The sequence below is a fragment of the Melanotaenia boesemani genome, chromosome 2, assembly GCF_017639745.1.
Source record: "Melanotaenia boesemani isolate fMelBoe1 chromosome 2, fMelBoe1.pri, whole genome shotgun sequence".
Taxonomy (NCBI): domain Eukaryota; kingdom Metazoa; phylum Chordata; class Actinopteri; order Atheriniformes; family Melanotaeniidae; genus Melanotaenia; species Melanotaenia boesemani.
Window position 1 is genome coordinate 18,711,076 of NC_055683.1, and position 19,803 is coordinate 18,730,878.

Sequence of the window (19,803 nt, forward strand, 5' to 3'; positions counted from 1 at the left end):
AATCTCTGGACCATCATCTGCAGACCAGAATGAGAGTGAAGGCCACATTGAATATAGTTTCTAAAGATGTAAGTAGAGAGAAGGACCTAGCCCAAGAATAGTTTTATATATGAAAAATCCGCCAATGCGAAGCCTGCGTACATAAAGGAACGGCCATTTAGCAGTAGCATGTAAAATACAGTTATGTGTGCAATTTCTGCAGCCAGTGATAAAATGGTTCACAGTAGTTTCTCAAGATGCTAATCAGGGGCATTCAAAAGATCCATCCAGAAGAGTCAATAAGGAAGCTTAGCTCGAACTTTTCAGATGGCAACATACACTGACAGAAGAGTACAGTAGGGAGGTGTAGATTTATACTTTAAATGTTCAATTTTCAGGAACACAGATTCACTTTTGGGGGATTAATGACTGCTGGTGTCCTATTTCAGTCCTATTATAGCTAAAACAACGCATTATTTTTACAGTGTGCTCAGTGCATTTAACTACGCAGGATTCTCTTTTTCCTTCTCTGCCTCTCTTACCTCTTTGCATCTATTTTCTTTTTTTTCTGTTTCCATTTTCTCTTTCTCTCTTTTCTCTTCTCTCTCTCTCTCTCTCTCTCTCTGTCTGTGTGTGTGTGACAGTAGTCATGTCAGAGTAAGGCTGGCTGAAGCCCTAGCAGCAGTCAGTCTGTTTGATGTTGAGCCCTGCCGAATTAGGCCATCACCCAGCGGTGCTCTGCTGCCTGCCTGCACCCACACTCAGCAGTCTTTCTCACACACACATACAAACAAGGTACACACTTACAAACCAAAACAAATGCATGCTGGCAGGAAAGCATGCACATGGAAAACAAACTTTACATGCTGCTCTTCACACATGAGCTGTGGACATACAGCCGCACCGGCCTGACAGAGCTTCGGATAATATGCTCTAAAACATGTCCACAAACATTTCATCACTCTCACGGCTTCTACACGCTCTGACTTACATTTATTTGTGCATTTTTTTCTGCACTTCTCTGTAATAAACATAAATGTAAATTCTTATGATCGCTTCTCCTCCGAGACCTCCCCACAATGGTACATCAAAAACATGTGCACGTTGAAGAACACACATTCAGGGAAAATCTAGGACATTAAGAAGAAAAAAAACTTTAAATAAACACAGGAAAGTATTCCTTTTCAGTCTTGTTACCGCTGAATTATAGTAGCATGTGCGTACCGAAGTGACTAAGACAAGAAGCCTCCTGAATCATATAAAAACAGGCTGGTGACCTGACATTTTATAAATGAGCAAGACATCTTAAAATAGAATTAATTATACAGTCTGCACAAAAGTAGAAAAAAACATGTTGTTCAGTTGAAAAATAAATATTTTACTCCTCTGATTGAGGGATTTCTGTTGATAGGGTGTTCAGTCCTTTATGACAATATTGTATAAAGTAAAAAAAATTCTGATACCTGCCTTTAGTTTAGAGCTGATAATCTTAAATTGTTATATAATTGGCATACTTAATCAGCAACCCAATTATTTTCACTGATGTTGCTTCATAGCTACATAATCTATCAATAAGATAGCAATAACCTAATGTTGTGATTACTGCGTCAGATGAGAAAAAATCCACAAATACAGCTTTAAATACTGGGAGACTTTATCCAGCGTTTATAAGCAACATTAAAAGTTATTGGAAAAAAGTTATTGAAAAATATTGGAATACAAATATTATGTTTGGGATTTTTAATCCCTTAACAGAATTGTTATGCACCTTTTAAAATTTGACACAATTTCCTGAGGAATGTCTGTCATATGCTTTGTTGGAAATATAGATTTACAGCCCAACATTTCTATTTAAAAAAATAATGAACTTACAGTGCTTTTTTTCAGCTTTCAGGAGGTTAATTCCACATCATCCCTCTCTTCTGTGGGGTGTGTCATAATTAAGATCTCTCCCTAAAGTATTCAAACATACATTTGGACATAAATTACAGTTAATAACGTTTGAGCATGTTAGGCATTACTGTATAGCAGAGCCTCTGGTAAGCAGTCTGAGAGCTCACACTAGCACACACAAAAAAACCAAGCTCAGATCAGTGCACACCATAATTAGAGAAAAATACATGAATGAATATTTATATTTCCCTCTTCTGCAGTTTGACTAGTTTGTACTACTCACTCTTTACACATTCTTATGACAGCAAATGTTAAATTAATTTCATGCACCAAGATAACCAAGAGATATATATTAATAAGTGAGAAAAAATTAGTTAAATTAATTTTGATTTTTGTTAGCTTATTTCACCAGAAAGTCACACTGAGATAAAGTTTTTTTGTTTTTTTGTTTGTTTGTTTTGTTTTTTGTCTTTTTTTGGTTTGTTTTTGTTTTTTTTACAGACTTGGGGTTTATAGTAGCAGCCATAAACTGTGGTAACATCCCATGTTAGTAGCATTCAGCATGATCTACTGCTAAACAGAAAAGAAAACAAGCTAATTAACCAGCTAATCCAGTTAGCATCAGCAAGCTAGCAACGAAAGCAGTAGATTCTCAGCATACATTTTGTTGCCAGCAGGGCTCGGATTACACCGAGGCTTTCGGGGAAGCCTTCCTTTAATAAATGATGTTACAGGCCAATACTGCAGTGGAACATTTTTAAGCAAAATTTGTTTTTGTAATGACAAAAGGTGGTGTGTTCGTGACAATCCGACATTCAAGTTTCTGAGTAAAAAAAAATTAAAGAATGTTATTTACACTAATAGATAGATCAGTACTGATAGAGCATTATCAACCTATTTATTTAGCTTTATAAGGAACAATATATTTCTTCAGTCAATATCACTCATACCAGCAGGAATGTGGCTTTCCAACACAGTTTCAACAGGAGTCACCCAGAAGCTTCAAGACAATGACTGCAAGTCATTTTCATATAACATAATCATTTACAAGTTATTAGTTTTAACTAGAAACAGAAGTATTAAACCATTTCTTTAAGATCTTTTAGTCCCCATTATATTCTATACCTTTAGTGTTTAGCATGACAGTCTTTAGAATAGTCAAAAAAGGGTTGCCAAAGAAACATTAAGTGGAAAAAGAATGAAAGAATGTTATGCACATTTCTACATCTAAGCTGTAATAACACAAAAAAGCCTCTGAATCCTGTCACACTCACTCTCTTGCCCTCGCTCTCGCTATCTCTCTCTCTCGCTGTCTCTTTCTGGTGGCCGGGAACAGCCCTGTGGTCAAACTGGAGACCAGCCAGCGATCTTTCCATCAATTAGCTGGTATTTTTTTCCTGTCTATCTCTGCCTTCAACTCACTCTGCCTTTCTTGTCAGTTCTTCACTTCATTTCCTCCCCTCTCATTATTTCTACTGTTGTTGGCCGGGAACGCTTGAAAACACAGCATTGAAATGTAGGACACTTCATGAGCTACAGCTATTGCGCTAAATGTTACATAATTACACAAAACCCCACATACAGTATTGGACTGTATGCTGTAGACAAATAAGTTATAATCAGTTTTTTATGCAGTTGAGTGAAAGTAATCCACCTTTAAACGTCTGTCTCAGATGAGAAAGGAGAGCAGCTGGTAACAGTGGTTTCCAAAAGACAATAACATCTCTTATTTTAAACACACACATGCACACATAGAGCTCTGTACGCATAAAATTACATCACACAGTCGGGCCTCCCAGCACACCACGCCACACACAGCGTGTCATTACTGCATATCAATTACACGGGGAAGTGAAGATCTATTTCTAATTCAATCAGTCAGTGCTGGTGTCACATTCCTCGCTCTGTGGCTTTCTGCCCGCTGCTTCTTTTTCCACCCTCGCCCGATTCCCACTGATGCGCTTCAGTTATTGTGAGGTTGGTGGACCTGGGTTTCAAGTCTGTGTGTTTGCTTATGCAAGTGTGCTAAAGTGTGTATGCAATTGTGTCTTTTACTCTGTTGGAAACAGTTTTACTATTTCTAGGGGCTTGACACTTTGGAGAGAAGTGAAGTAATCCTTTTCTAACCCTGTTTTATTTAGAGGACCAGGAGGGGTTTAAGGCTAACGATACAATGTAGGATATTTTAGTGGCTCAAGTAAGACTCCCTGTCTCTTAATGAGTAACGAATCTCTTTCGTTTCTCATTTTGGCACTTTTTACAAGTACTTGGTTAGGAATTTAAAAACTTAATTATGGTTTTTCTGTGAGACTGGGTTGGTACAAATTGTTCCTTGATTTGTAGGTATCTAAGTGTTGCACCCTTGAGAAGGACGATTCTACTCATGTGGGTTTTTATGGAGCCTTTAATGGAACAGTTCTGTAAACAGACATAGCATGTATTTATCACTCTTGTCAGGGTGCGTTTCATGCAACAACTGGCCCTGACAGATTACCGTCTTGCCCTACTCACTTCAGGGGATACTCCCTCTGGTGGTGAGGTAGGGAAATCATGCATGTTCGTCAGCGCTATGTCTTATGGGGATGGGAATACAGTTTTGAAAAATAAAGATATATTACAACAGGAACACAATTATATAACAACAAAATATATTTGGAGGGGGGGGGGGCTTTTCCCCTTACATAAGGCTGCAATTAGAGAGGTCTCATTTTGAAGAATCTGAAGCAAATCCAGACAGAGAACTGTAATATCTCAAACCACCAGAAATGTCATGGCGGGATCAGCAAACGCTTGTAGTTTGTGTCTCTGCAACACTTCTGCATCAGATACTTTGTCATTACAGTCTTTCAGCTTTAGAAAGTCTTTCCTCAACATGGAAACAAATAAAACACCTTGAGGCAAAATCCACCATGAAAACATCTCTGAATCTGTCTGATGCAGAAGCCTTGTGGTGTATAAATTTAGTATTAGCGCTCACCACATTGGAACTTTTGAGTTGATTTGAATAGGAAGCCTCCTTCTTTTTGGCTTTTTGTTTACATTATTGTCTCGACCTGTTCGTAGTCTATAAGCATACCTGTATTCTTGTATATAAACACGCAAGAGTACGGGATATCTTCCTGCAGCCATGTTTCGGTGAGTCACATAATGCTGATTTCTCTGTATTCTTTCTGTGTCCTTGTTAGTGTGTCAAACGCATCCAGTTTGTTAGCTAACAATGTCATATTGCCAATTAGAGTGGTTGGAAAAAAATGTTCCCTCTGCCTTTGTCTGCATTACTACTGACCTGCACCTTTTTCCTTTTTTTCTTCCATTTGGGATTTAGCACGTTATTTTTCTTATTGATTTGGTGTGGTATTGTTTGTCTTTTCTGCTATCCTTTGTTCTATTTGTTTTAAAATACCATTTGGATCCACACTAAGTACGCTGCACCTGTAAAAGCAGTAAATATGTCATATTTATTTTGAGGAGACAAAATGATGCCATTGGAGTTGATACGAGTACAAGTTGGGATGCACAATTGTTCATTATGCCTTCATGATAATCACCACAGTCACCACATAAAAAGCTAAATTAAAATTTTATATTGCAAGGATATTGCATTTAAATAAAACAAAATCTAAATTCATAAAACAAAATGCATTGCAGGCTTATGATGCTTTTGTCTTCATATTCTACAGTACTGCAATAGTAACGTGAATATCCTCATTATTTCTTTTGATCAACTTTTCAGATGTTTGGTTGATTTTTCTGTCTCTCTTTTCTGTCTTTCTCTTTTTGTCTTCACTAGATCACAACCATCTGAACAACGCAGCTTTATCTCCTCTGGGACCGGCCATGGCCCTGTCTCACCCTCATAACAACCTGGGAATTGGCTTCAACAAGTACACCTCACTAAAGGCTGCAGGTGGGTTGGCCCACTGAGACATACTCACCATCATCTGCACTGACTGCATGGGTGCATACACTATTACAGCTGTATTTTTGCATGTTCTAATAATGATGGATGCAACAGCTGCTATAGATGGAACAAGACAGGCACTGGAAACAGGCTTACTATACCAAGGTCAGTGATAGAAGTGGCTATGAGAGGGCAATCATGCATTAATGAAATGGTTGCCACTGTAGGTCATCATTCCTTTATATATATATATATATATATATATATATATATATATATATATATATATATTTCCTACCTCTGCAAAAGTTAGTGTTAGTCATAAAAATACATACTTAGGTTCAGACAAAAGATGTCTGAGGTCAGGATGAAAAAACATTGGTTCAGCTTCGGTAATATAGGTTGAGACATAGCATTTCACACCATAAAATGAGCAGGAGTTGGGCCAAAAACACAGATAAACCAAGGTAGAAACCCAAAGAAAGCACACACACTGCAGGACTTCACTTGTGGCTGCATTATGAAGAGCTGCTGTGCTTGAAATGTCACCTCAGTGCACGTTTGAAGGCAGCTACTGTGCAAGCCTTCCTTTGATTTTCTGTCAGAGTTTAAATATTAATAAATGCGTGGTAACAAGTTTGCATCAAGTAAACTTAGCCCTCCCTGACAACTCACTATACCTTGAACGTGAGAGTGCACTCCTTTCAATAAAGAAATACTCCACAGATTTAAAACAGGAGAAATACCTGACAAAATATATTATCTTAATTCTTTCAGCAGCAACCAATAAACACAACTTTTACCTTGAAACATAAACATTTATGACATGAGTGATCCTCTGGTAAACTGGGGTAGCCCTGGATTGAACAAAGCAAGCATTTGGATCATTACTGTCCTACAATCGCAACAAATACACTATGTGCTGTTTGTTATGGGAGCATTCAGCCATAACAGTTATTGACAGATGCCCTGTCTGTAAACAGTATTTGTAACACAGTGTGGTGAGGGGGATGTTGACAGCAAATTCTGATCTAGAATGTTGTCATCAGCTTCACAGTATGCATTCAAAGATGAAACACACACTTGTACAATGATTCAGGCTTTGGAGGGTGGTGAGCAACAGTAGTCTGGACATTAGCTGGGAGAAGCTGCTAGTTCAGGCCTTGAGCATGCCCTGTAAAAATGCACCACATAAACACATCCTTCACACGCATAAACCCTCAATATATAACATAATTCTGCCTAATGCAGAGTCGCTTTTCAGGGGAAGAAGCGCAAACATGTGTATGCAAATGTGGACAAGCGCAGTGAGAAAAACAATCTTCATCTGATCACTGCAGACAGTTAAGGACACGATGACAAAGATGAGGCACGACAGTTTGACACATGTTCATATACTGTTCATGGCACAGTATGCAAAAAGAGATGCAAGTGGTCATCATGGCTGAAGAGAATCGGACACAGAAACTATGAAGCAGGAGATGTTATGAAAGACAATCAGTAAGATGACTCACAGATGGCTTCCTTTTTTTTAGAATGGAAAAGATTAGAATAGATATGCAATTAAGGCAGCAAGTAGGGGAAACTGAAGCCAGCAAAATGTGTTGTAAGTGTGGAAAGTGACTGAGGAGGAGAGTCAGGAAAGAGACAATCTCATCTCATTACTCTGCTCTGAGACTGAGAAACAACGGCTGATTGCAGCAGCAGCAAAGCCCCAACCGCTTCAACAATGAGTGTCAGCCACATTTCACTGAAAAACACTTCAAAGTATAAAATCTCTCACACAATGAGGTGCAATATGCTCCTTTCTGTTCCCGTCTCCTCCTCCACGTCTAGGTGTAGAGCTCAGGCTCTGTTTGATGACACACATGCTCCTATTTGTGCTCCTCTGCTTGGTATCAACTCTGTTGTCTTTCACACACAGTTTTAGTGTCGAGCTTTCTGTCATCTGGGCCACTGATCTGGGAAGTGTGTGTACCCCTTTGCACTCCTACAGAAACATCTAAAAGACTAAAACATGCACATCTGACCTTTGACGCTGAAGCCCCATTGTTTTTTTAAATACCTGAGAAATTGTGCATGAAAAATCAGAGTAAAGAAACAGTAAATCTGCTCTGAAAGACATAAGGCATATTTATATTGTGTCAGAACATTTAGCACTATTAGGTTAAATTTCCTTCTCTAATTCTCACTCTTAGTAAATTTGATGCATAATTTAGGACTGAATAGTAGGGAGATTTAGTTTTAGAGTCGGATGAGATCTTCATGTCTTTTATGGCTTAGTTTTAAAGCAGCTAGTTGGCACATTTTCCTTCTTCCAAACACTTCTTTATACATCATTAGAACATAAGAGTAGTATTGATCTTTTCATTTAAACCTCAGCAGCAAAGTGCTGAAATTGTCAAACAAGTCTTTGTATAATTTTCTCCAGCTTTGCTTCCCCTAAAGACCTTGGCTACACACTGAAAAAGAGAGCAGCTCTTTTCACACATTCTTATCAGTTTTCTTGCTGGGTAATAAACAAGCCACTGAGTCCAGAGATCCTTCCTGTGCAGACAAAGTCATGGCTAGGGCACAAAACAGTCTGAGTGAGGAGAGTTGATGGTGTGCCAGGTGGCAGCAGGTCTCTGCATCAAGCTGCTTTGAAATCTTTATGAACATGCATGTTGGGTTGCACCAACAAAATATAGTTCAAATCACAGCTAAAAAAAGTGAGGTTTATGAAACGGAATAAATTCAGATGTGAAATTAAGCACAATGATAAACTGATAATGATGTAAATTCTGCATAAATAGATCAAAAGTAAAGTTGCTGTCAGGACTTTGTAAGAAGTTGGGAAGTGATTAACTTTGGCTTACGCTGCTGTCTATTTGGCAGGCGTTGGAGTTGCATAGGCCAAACATGTCCCCTTATGCTCTCTGGAAGCATCCAGTAGCATAAAATCTCAGAAGCACCAGAAGTTAGAGCATCAGTGGGTGGTAGAGCCGCAATTTTTTTATTGTCATATTTGACAGCTGGCCAGTTTTCTTTATGAACTGACATCTTGAGAGAAATCCAGTTGCATCATGACACAAAACGCAGACCCTGTTCAAACAACAAAACCTCTCATTCACATGCAAATGGCATTTTAAGCCAGAAATACTAAGAATTTTACATTTTCAAAGTAAAAATGTGCAAAAAGTCCATTTTCAGACTATGTGTACATACTACACCAACAGTACTACCCAGTACACCAGAGATGCACTACAGAAAGAAATGACATTGCAACTGCACAATAAAAACAACACAGATAAAAACATTGTAAAATAAATAAAAGGCAAAAGCTAAAATTTAGCAACAATAGTTATGAAAATATAAATGCCTTTAAAAAAAAAATATATAAATATAGTGCAAATGCTGAATTGAAGTGCCGATACTAGGTACTGTTGAGCAGTCTGATGGCAGTTGGATAAAAACTGTCCTGGAACCGTCCAGTTCTGCAGGTCAGACTGCGGTACCTTCTGCCTGAGGGCAGGACAGACAACAGTTCATAGCAGGGATGAGCAAAGTCCTTGATGGTTTTCAAGGCCCTGGTTAGGCAGTGCTGTTTTGCCAGGTCTTGAAGTGTTGGGATGCGTGACCCCAATAATCCTGTTGGCCGCCCTAAGGTGGTGAGAATTTTTGGTCTGAGGTGAGCTCTCTTTAATCTCTCCAGAAGTGCAAGTGCTGGTGGACCTTTTTGACAGTAGAGGTGTGCAGGGACCAAGTGAGGTTAATGGCTACATGAACTCCAAGGAACTTAATGTGTGGGATGATCTCCACAGTGCCCCTGATGTAAATTGAGGTGGGCATGGGTCTGCAAAATGTTTGTTCCTTTACAAACTGAGGCCTGTTCATCAAAAATTCAAGGACCCACTTCTTAAGGGGGGTCTTCAGTCCCAGTGGGCCCAGTTTGTTGACCAGATGCTGCATGATAATAGTATAGAAAGCTGAAGTAAAATCCACAAACAGCATCCAGACCAGTGAGTTCTTGTTTTCCAGGTGACCCAGTGTTAGGTGAAGTGCAGTGTATATGGCATCCTCATGGGTCAAGTGAAGGGGGTAGGATAGAAGTAATGTGACCTTTGACCAGCCATTTAAAGCACTTGGATGATGTCTGAAACTTTGTAGCAGGATAGCAACATCACTTGAGAGAGAGTTGTTCAATAAATCTCTCAGGATGTGATGGGGCGGCGTGGCTCAGCAAGGTAGAGCGGTCGTCTTGTAACCCAAGGGTTGCCGGTTCGATCCTAGGCCTTGGGCAAGACACCGAACCCCTAATTGCTCCTGATGGGTCGTGGTCGAGCGCCTTGCATGGCAGCTTCCGCCATCAGTGTGTGAATGGGTGAATGTGATGTATTATGTAAAGCGCTTTGGGTATCATCCCAGGTACAGTAAAGCGCTATATAAATACGGACCATTTACCATTTAGGACATGCGTCAGTTGTTCTGCACACTCCTTAAGCATGCAGCCCGGTATCTGGTCAGGACCCGCAGCTTTTCCTGAGTTAATCCTGATCAGCGTCTGGTGAATGTCAGCTGGGTTAAGACACAGCACCTGCTCTTACTGTTGGGGGGGTAGCTTTCACTGCTGTTGTGTTGTTGAGTGCTTCAAACAACAACAGCAGTTTAATACCAGTTTCTCAGATCTAGCTAGCTTTCTCAGAGGAAATATACATTTACAACTGCAATAGGCAGCCTTGCATCACTTCACCGCTGTTCACAGACCGCACATATAATTACTTGAGCCACAGCATCCAACTTTCAAAGTTTACCTTCAACAAAAGTTTTGGCTCAGACCTGGTTAGTCAAAGTCAAAGTCAGCTTTATTGTCAATTCTGCAGCATGCACAGGACAAACAAAGAATTGAATTTACGGTTCTCTCAAACCTTGGTGTGATGAAATACAAGATTGTAAGCTAATAATAAATAGACAAGGCAAATTACAGTCAGTCCAATATATTTTTCTGTTATAGTGCAAAAAAGAAGATTGAGTTAGCTTATGGTCTGTTTCTGAAGCGATGAGCAATCCTCCTGGAGTACTACTTCATTGCTTCCCTGATGCCACGTTACAAGTTGGCCCTCGCTGTCCTCAGACCCTCCTCATCTTCTGCTCTGAAGACAGCATTCTAAGCCTTCAGCAGCCTGTGGACCTCCCCTGTCAGCCATGGTTTCCGGCTAACAGCGTGCCTTAGCTTTAGCCCACCTACCTCAGTTAGCCGGTTAGCTACCGTTAGCTCCTGGTTAGCTCGGTTAGCTCTTAGCTACATGCAGCTCGGAGTTTGATGGGTGTCAATCATCCACCCTACTGCCCCTTCCGCCTGGAAGCAGGTTAGCCACTCGAACTGAATGGCATGGTCCGTGACGTTGTTATTGAGCCTATTTTCTGTGGACACATAATCAAAGCACTCCCTCACAGCTTTCTGAGTTGTTGGTAGAAGGCAATAGTTAAAATTTATTATCCGAAGACCATACCTTGGCCAGCACAATGGTGGTAATAGCTGGCTTGTGTGGGCTAGCTGCTAGCCCAGCTCACACACCTCCGAGCTTGCCCCACTTCTGTTTCCTCTCACGCCACTTGTGTCAACTCTACTGTGGATGAGGTGCAGGGCTGGGGCTGGTGATGGAGCAGGCCTCCAGAGCAGACTGCAATCTTGTAGCTCTTCTACTTGCACGGAGTTTAACCTGTAAGAAGTGGTCCTGTCGACATTGAGCAGAAGCTCATGACTGTATCTGTGGAAGAACAAAGTACGATTTCCCCCAGGGAACGAATATTAACACCAACCAGTTGTGTCCTTAGTCAAGACCCCTAATGCTACTGCCTAACCACTATAAGTCGCTTTGGATAAAAACTTCTGCTAAATGACTGTAATGTCTAATGCTTGAAGATGGGAAGACGCAACAAAGACGTACAAAAACACTGCAACTCACATGACAAAAAGCACCATCTCATTCGGAGTGAGAGAAGCCGTAGTGTGTGACGCACCTCCATGATTTTGTGAAGGAGTTACAAAGTTTTGGATTAATTAATCAGGTGACTCAAATATCCAACCATCTATTCATTGTCTATACCCGCTCATTCCAATGCAGGATCACTGGAGCTGAGGCCTGAAACAGCTTTTACCAGGTGAGAGGCTGGTATATCTTGGACAGTTAGGTTTGGAAGTGGTGAGCTCTAAAGGGAAAAACAATACTGTGAAAGGGCAGGACAATGTCAAAGATACCGGAAAAATTCCATAACAACAAACCTGCTGTTTGCCAGGTGCAGCAGCAGGACTTTGGCACATGCAGTTCTAATATACCGTATCTATCTTAATTAAAGTACTAAGAGAACGACAGGTGCACTGGTAGTAAGGAAATGTGGGATAAAGATGCTAAAGGTTGAACAGAGAGAAGGTGAGACGACAGATTGAACAAGCGAAGGAAGTATAAAATCCTAAAGGATTTAATTAAAATCATCTTAAAAAGTAGCTATGGAAACTTTTTGTGTGTATGTGTGTGTGTTTATGACTAAAACTATGTGTATACACAAAGGCGGAAATGTGAATCTGCAGTGTTGATTTACAATGCCATACACAGTGTTGGAAACATTTTTAAGTAGATTAATGCCATTAATTCAATTAATTAATGCCATTAAAATGAATCCGTTAAATCCGAAAAAATACTTTGGTTTCACAACAATGTTTTTCATTTTATAATTACCAAGAGTTTTGGGGATTCAGAGAATCCTAAAGGCATCAGGATCCCTTCTGAAAACTCAGTGAGCACATGTTGTCACTGCACCCACATATGCAACTCTGTCATACTCCAAAAGAGCACCTGCCTCCTCAGGACCTAAGTTTATTTAAGATGGACAGAGTATATATGGAAACTGCCCTGTGGTCTGATGAATTAAAAGTTAAACTTTATTTAGGATGCTGTGGACTCTGAGGGACCATCTATCTTGATATAGTCTAAAAGCCAGGCCCCTATGATGTTGGTGCATTGGTTAGCATGGTATGGGTAACTTGATACACCATCAAAAGAATAATACATAAGTTTCTGACCTTACAATTCTGTGCTTATTGCTCATTATATGGCACACTGACATTCATTATGTCCATTCTTTGAACCGTCATTGCCCTGCAGTGTCCTGAGGCTGAGAATAATGTGACATCTGCAACTGGAAATCGACACACTGGCTGTTTGAATGTGCACAATGGCGGAAATGGCAGCAAAGAAACAGAGAAAGTGACAGAGCATAAGAGTCAACATCAGACTGACTATTACTGGCTGGAGAGAGCTCAGAGAAGAGACAGGATGCAAGATGGATGCAGAATCAGCCATTATTACGGGGTGCAAAAGTTCAGTAGAGCTGTTTAATATTGCACCGTTAATGATGGATTGTATATACAGGTTTAGAAGCAACAATTGTTGCCCCCTCCCCAGCAGTCGTCTTTTGATGATCATTCAAAAAGAAATAAAGGTGTTCAAGCCTTACCATTGCCATGTTCAGAGGTAATTAGCTTTTTCCAGATCAGGCATTTCTAGAATAGCTGCTCAAACATAATGAAAACTGCATTAAATTTAGACCAAACAGAACAAAGCATGTCGTCGAGTCCTATAGAGGCTCATACTTGTTCAGTTATGAAGCAGTGGCTCAGATTGAGCATAGGGGCATCTCTTCAGGCTGCTGCTGACGTTGTAAAAGAGGAGAAAAAATAAATATAGACATGGACAAAAGACAGAATCTGGGAGAAATGGTGAGCAGATGGAGCCTGTAAAATGGACATGATGAGTAACACTGTCATAGAGGGTACTGCTGACAGGTGCAACATGTGTGGAACCACTTAAATGGACAGCAACAGACGTTGTTGTGTTTAATTATTTTCTCTGTGCTGTCATACATTTTCCAACACTGTCCAAAGTTTTTCACCAATTATCCTGTCAAATTTGGCTGCAGCTTCAGTTTATTACATCAAGAATAAATATACTCAGTCTACAGTCAATTCATTTTTCTAGGATAAACAGCTAAGATTATCAATGCATAGTTATATTCATATGTATAAATTTTTTGTATATAATATGTCAAGCACAAAATAAATTTAACTAAAAATTGTCCTGAAAAGGTAACAGCTTTCAAAAATGGGTGTGAAATTTTTATTTTTTTTCTCTCTCTCATTTTGCAGAATTTCTAGACTATTCTAAAAATTACTTCATGAGCACTATGCAAACCCGGCCCTGTTGTTTTATGCACACTGTGTGGCTCTGATATGGAAATGCTCACTTCACAAACATCTTTTCAAATACTCTCTTGGATATATGAAATGTTTTAATAACTAAATGGAGCATACTTCTCTAAATAAAATTAAACAGGTCCAAGATTTGTCCCCTGAGGATCCCCAAGCAAAGGATAAGGCATAGATAGACAAGGGAATATTTCAACACAGCAGAGAGAGAGGGGAAAAAAAGCTAATTTAAATCTATGCGCCGTCGTGGAAAATTTCTCTTTGGGAGTAAATGATTTCCTGTAACTTAGTGTCCTTCCACAACAGCTGTAGTGGAGGTGCCCCGGAGTTGCACAATGGCCCGATATATAAAATGTTTAATAAGTAATTTCATGATTTTGAGAGTTCTGGACAAACAGTGAACATCTTTCTGGATGAGCAAATATTAGACTGTGTCTTCGGCCATCTTGACTATATTATTGGATTTGATTGTAGCTACAAAGTAGAAAATGAGACGCTGCTGAACTCTCTTTCTTACTATCTGTTAATAAATCAATTACTTTGGAGTCTCTACCTATAAACTGCACAGTCAGTCAGATTCATTCCCACCACACTGATTACCATAAACTGAAATCATCACGTCTTCTAAGCAGACATATTCTTATTATCATGTTACTGTTTAGAACGTATTATTGATGAGATCAGACATGAGGGAGCACATACTGAGATATGCTGGACAGAATGCTTGTTATGAGAAAGACATCAAGACACCACATATAGAGACAGAAGAAAAAAATATCACATATAGTGTGTTTTCTTTCCTCAGGCTCTTCTATCTTTTCAGGCAAAAACACCAGCAAGCAAACAAGGTTGTTAGTGTCTTTAAGGGGTTTGTGGAGTTGGGTGATAGTGGAGGGCAGTGATGATGAGGTCCAAGCAGTAGAGTCAAGTTCTACTCAAGGGGTCTGCACTTATCAGACTTGACACTCTGAATTCTACATGCAAATTAAGGCAGTAGCACATGTTAACTGGTCAGTATGTATACAAATCAAATATTAAACATGATGTCCTCCACACGTGCATACACAGGGTGTGAGTTATGTAGGGGGTTCTGGTGGAGACTTGTTTTTGAAAGTGCACAACATCAGAAAAATCGTGCAATAGTAAGTAAAGTCAGAGCAAACAACAAGCAACAGCTGATAAACATGTAGTCCAACAATAACTAAGTTATCTCACACAGGTCTTCAAGAACAACAAATCAATTAAATAAAATAGCTGAACAACCATTAACTAACTTAAATAAACCCCACAATCAAATAAAGCAACTGTCTCTGGTTTGCAGCCTTCTCTGCTTATCACTGTGCTATTAATTTCATTATCTGTTACTTTTCCTGACATTTCACTTTTTCCCATAGATCGCAATAAAAATTAAAACTGAATAAGGATCAGAAGGTCATTTTAAAAACTACAGAAAGCAAGCAAATTAAGTGGTCAACCCTGGGGTGCTCATGGCATGCAACAAACAATTCTGCTGTCTGTGCTGCTAAAATACCAGCTCCTGTAATGAGCATAATGAATCAACGTTGTCTAGTTCAGAAACACCCTTTGCATCATCATCAAAATCACAAAATACACCAATGTTAAACGGGGCTATGATTACTCCTGTTTATTAGTTGACCCTAAGTCAGTAGTGGCCACAGTGATCTGGGCTGTAAAACTGTTTTGTTTTGTTTTTCTTTTAGTTTTTTTTACAATAACAAACTTACTACTGACCCACAAATGAGCAATAACACTGCACATGAGCGACATGAAAGTGGATTTTTTTCAGAGCTCCCCCTCAATGTCCCAACTGAGTGTTGTCAGGTTTTCCCCTTAGATCCCCCATAATTCGAACTATGGTCATTTGTTCTTTTGGACATACAATTCAGCTTTATTTGTATAGCACCAAATTACAACAAAGTCATCTCAGGGCATGTTACAGACAAAATCAGTTCAAGCCAAATTTATTGTGATCCAATTAAAACAAATACACATTTGTCCAATTTATAATAACAGTGTTTATATAAGCCAATTCATGAAACAAGATAGAAGCCTAGATAGGGAAAACAATGGATGGCATTGAATCTTGTCTTCAATCCAGTCCCCCATCCTGAGCATGCACGGGACGGTGGGACAGCAACTTAAGATGAATTCACTATTTAACACCTATCATACAGTTAATTAAACTGTCTCTGTCTTGCTTTCATCTGTTTCTCCCATCATCCAGACACAGGTCCAAGAGACTACTACAAGAGCTACCCAATGGTAGATTACACCCATCGCCAGTCTCCACCCACTTTCCAGCCCATCAACTTCCACCCCAAGGACAAGCCCTTCCTCCCACCGCCTGACATCCATGCACCTCTGGCCATCACTATCAATGCCTCCCAGATCCCCAAGCCTAAGATCTCCAAGACCAACACCCACCCTCTCACCTCCAGTTCAGCCTTCAAAGCATGGGACCCAAGTAAGAGCCACATGCAGCACCCAGTGGCCTCCCACATGGGCATCGGGGGACAGCAGCATCACCCCATCCAGCAGCAACAGCACCAGCCACTGCACCAGCAGAACAGCAGGCGCCAGGCCTACTCTAACAAGAGACAGTTCAGCATTGAGACGCTGCCAGAGCTCTTCTCACAGCCACTAGGCTATGGCCACTCACCACACATGCACCCCAAGCACAAGGGACTGGCCACCAACAGCAAGACAGAGGTGACGGTGTGAGCATGTGGGTAAACAGACACAAGACAAGATTTAAAAAAAAAACAAAAAAACAAGAGGAGATTAAAGGAAGTTATCTGATATCCTTTATATCCACATGCAGCTATGATGGTGTGTGGGAGCAAGCAAATATCGTATCTGAATTTTTAACTCTGTGTTCCTCATCATTGTTGACTAAACAACAATAATGTGAGTGATATTTGTGTATTTTTAAAACCACCAGATCAAATCAGATGCAGATAAGCTGTGCAGGTGATGGATTAGCAGGTGTTGGCTGCAACCCTTTTGAACCTGACAGCTTTTTAAACTAATTGAGAGGCCTCTCAGTGTGTCCTCACACCTCTCTGCTTCGTCTCCTCTCAACCCTCTTGTACCTCAGTGGCATTCTGCTCTGCTCTGTAGCACCACTCCATCAGCTACAAATGCTCAAAATCCCACATAGAGACCCCTTTTTTAAACCCATAAACTAAATCCCAGGCTCGGAGGCCGTCGGAGAGGCCAGGAGGGGAGTGTTTCCCCGAAGACTTTGGCTGCTTATCAACTGAGACAATGCCATTGTGTTGTCAGCTCTCATTGCCCTCCAGTCCTACAAAGAGTGAGAGATCAGCCTGGCGATTCATACCAGACAAGAGGGCATGGGAGTGTGGAAAGGATTCATCTCATTCTGGAGGCAAATGTGATGAGAAGGATCTGAACAATGTACATCCATGCATGCGTGCACATAAACACATACAATACACACTTGTCAAAAATTACAAAAGCTTCAAGGCACTGTCAGAAGCCACAGGCTACCCCACCCTACACCCATCACCCCCGAGACGAACACACACTCACTTGTCTAAACACACTAATTCCCAGAGAATAAGCAAGCTCTCTTATTCTCCTTATATGCAGGGGCTCATTGGACTGTCTCTTATTTTGCTGTAGATGAAAACTTCTCTAAAATCCTGGATGCCTCCAAGAACAAAACAGTTCGTGCATCCCGAAAGATCGCTGAAAAATCACAGCATTCTCTGTACGGGTTTTCACAAATATGTCAGAGAACTTTCAGTTGCATATCTGATATCTGAATATGGATCATGTGCACCCTCTGAGATGCGCCTTGCTATTTTCAGCTCCATACGTTTACCAAGACCTGCTTTTCGTAAACAAACACTAATTATCAGCATCGTAGAGGTTTTCTGAATGTAGGAAGAGAAAGCACTGATGCACATAAGAATTCACCTTCTCCTAATATGGCTGTACTCAAATGCAGCTGTTTGATGCTTGTGTTTACTGCTGCTGCTTGCACTGCATTTTACCTCACTCCCTCTTAATGAAGTGTTTTAGCACTCCAAGTAAATGACTGCAAGCACTTATGCAAAGCACAAATGTAATTCATGGCTTAGATGCATACAGCCAATCCATCAAGGGTTTTTTTTTTTTTCTTTTCTTTTTTTTTTTTTTTTTTGTTTTGTTTTGTTTTTTTATTTTTTAATGTTCTTGAGACAGTTTTCCAAATGTAGCAAAACAAAATGTGAATATATCTCTATCATTACTCACAATTAACTACATATAAGCTCAAGAAAGTGTAGCAGCAGTGTATATAACTGTCTGATATAGAAGTGACAAAATAGGTCTCAGTCAAACTGCTATGAAAATGTTTAGTGCTGTGTTGTTTTAGGTTGGAAGAACTCACTTTTCTGATGGTTCTGCTCTGCGTAACTTTTAGCATTAGCTCATGCTTCAGGAGACCTCTTCCTTCTCTAGTCTAAAAGTGTCCTGACTGCTGTCTGTGCAGGAAAGGCCAATGATTAACTTACTTTTTAATCTACTCTTTGTTTAGACAGCTTGATCTGTTCTAGGTGTAATTTTTCATACACTTGCGTACACCATGAGGGGGCAGATTAGAGAACTCAGACTAGATAAAGCTGAAAATTTTGTAGTGTACCAAAACAAAAAAAAAAAAGAAAGAAAAAAAGAAAAGAAAAGAAAGAAAGAAAAAAACAATAAACATGGTAACAATAAAGTCTCAATGTGTGGCTACGCCTCTCTGGCAAAAAAAAAAAAAAAAACAGACAGCAGTGGTATTATAGATGGTATATGTGACCCTAAACCAAAAATGCTGTGTTTTGTCTTTAAACTTTCCATCATTTTTACAACTCTCATCCCTGTGACCTTGCATCCGGTCAAATATATCCTAACACGGATCCTAGCGGTTACTCGCAGATTGCAGCTTGTGAATAAATAGTGTTAACTTCAGAGGATGTGTACAAACTATGCTTCAAAAAATTAGAAAAAAGGCAGCCATGATAAACACACATAGAGTACCAGTCAAAAGTTTAGACACACTTTTCCATTAAATCCAATGGCAAACTGTGCCCAAAATGTTGACTGATACTGTATGTGTAATTTTAATCAAGTATATTTTTTGCCCATGGGCTCATTTACACTCTATGTTGAATATGCTGGCTCGTACAGATGGATTTTTCCATCCATCCTCTGCATTCTGTTTCCAGGGAGCTTGTAGATGCATACCCGGATGTAGCAAATGGAGCAGTACCACCAGAAATCATGGGGGCAGAGTTGCACAGTAGCTCACATGTGAGCAGCAAAAGGAATAAAGTAAAAGAAGCAGCTGTAATGTATTTAATGGTGGCGCAGACAACCACTGTGCTCCCTTTATTAAATATCTCTTTTTGAGAATGTGCATTATCATAATTTTATCGAGCATCACCATGTTTGTTATTGTGTGTTGCCATTAAAACTGTCAGAACTCAGAAGTGAGCTCTGAACTCTTTACTTCCTTTAGGAGTGGATGTATAACCTAACCTCCATGGTATCGTAAAGCATGCTTTGGAGATTGACAACATTTAAGACATACATACTGATTTTCATGCAAAAAGGGAGCATAAATGAGACTAATTAAAAAAAAAGCCCTCTTCACAAAAAAATCCTTTAAAATGTAGTCAACTTCCCTTTAAAGGAATTTAAGACAAATTATTTTGGTACAAAATAATTTAATAGGTAATGTAATCTATTTTTTAATGCCTACTTAACACATTTT

At 39.7% G+C, this 19,803-nt stretch overlaps 1 protein-coding gene across 1 annotated transcript in view; it reads left to right on the forward strand.

Moving 5' to 3' along the window:
* Positions 1–18,181, forward strand: part of LOC121629656 (protein shisa-8) — a 118,517-nt gene extending 100,336 nt beyond the window's left edge. The window contains exons 4-5 of the mRNA XM_041969366.1: positions 5,663–5,779; positions 16,264–18,181. Coding sequence (XP_041825300.1) covers positions 5,663–5,779; positions 16,264–16,760 — 614 coding nt within the window. The 3' untranslated portion in view covers positions 16,761–18,181. The remainder of the gene's footprint in view (positions 1–5,662; positions 5,780–16,263) is intronic.
* The last annotated feature ends 1,622 nt before the right edge of the window (positions 18,182–19,803 follow it).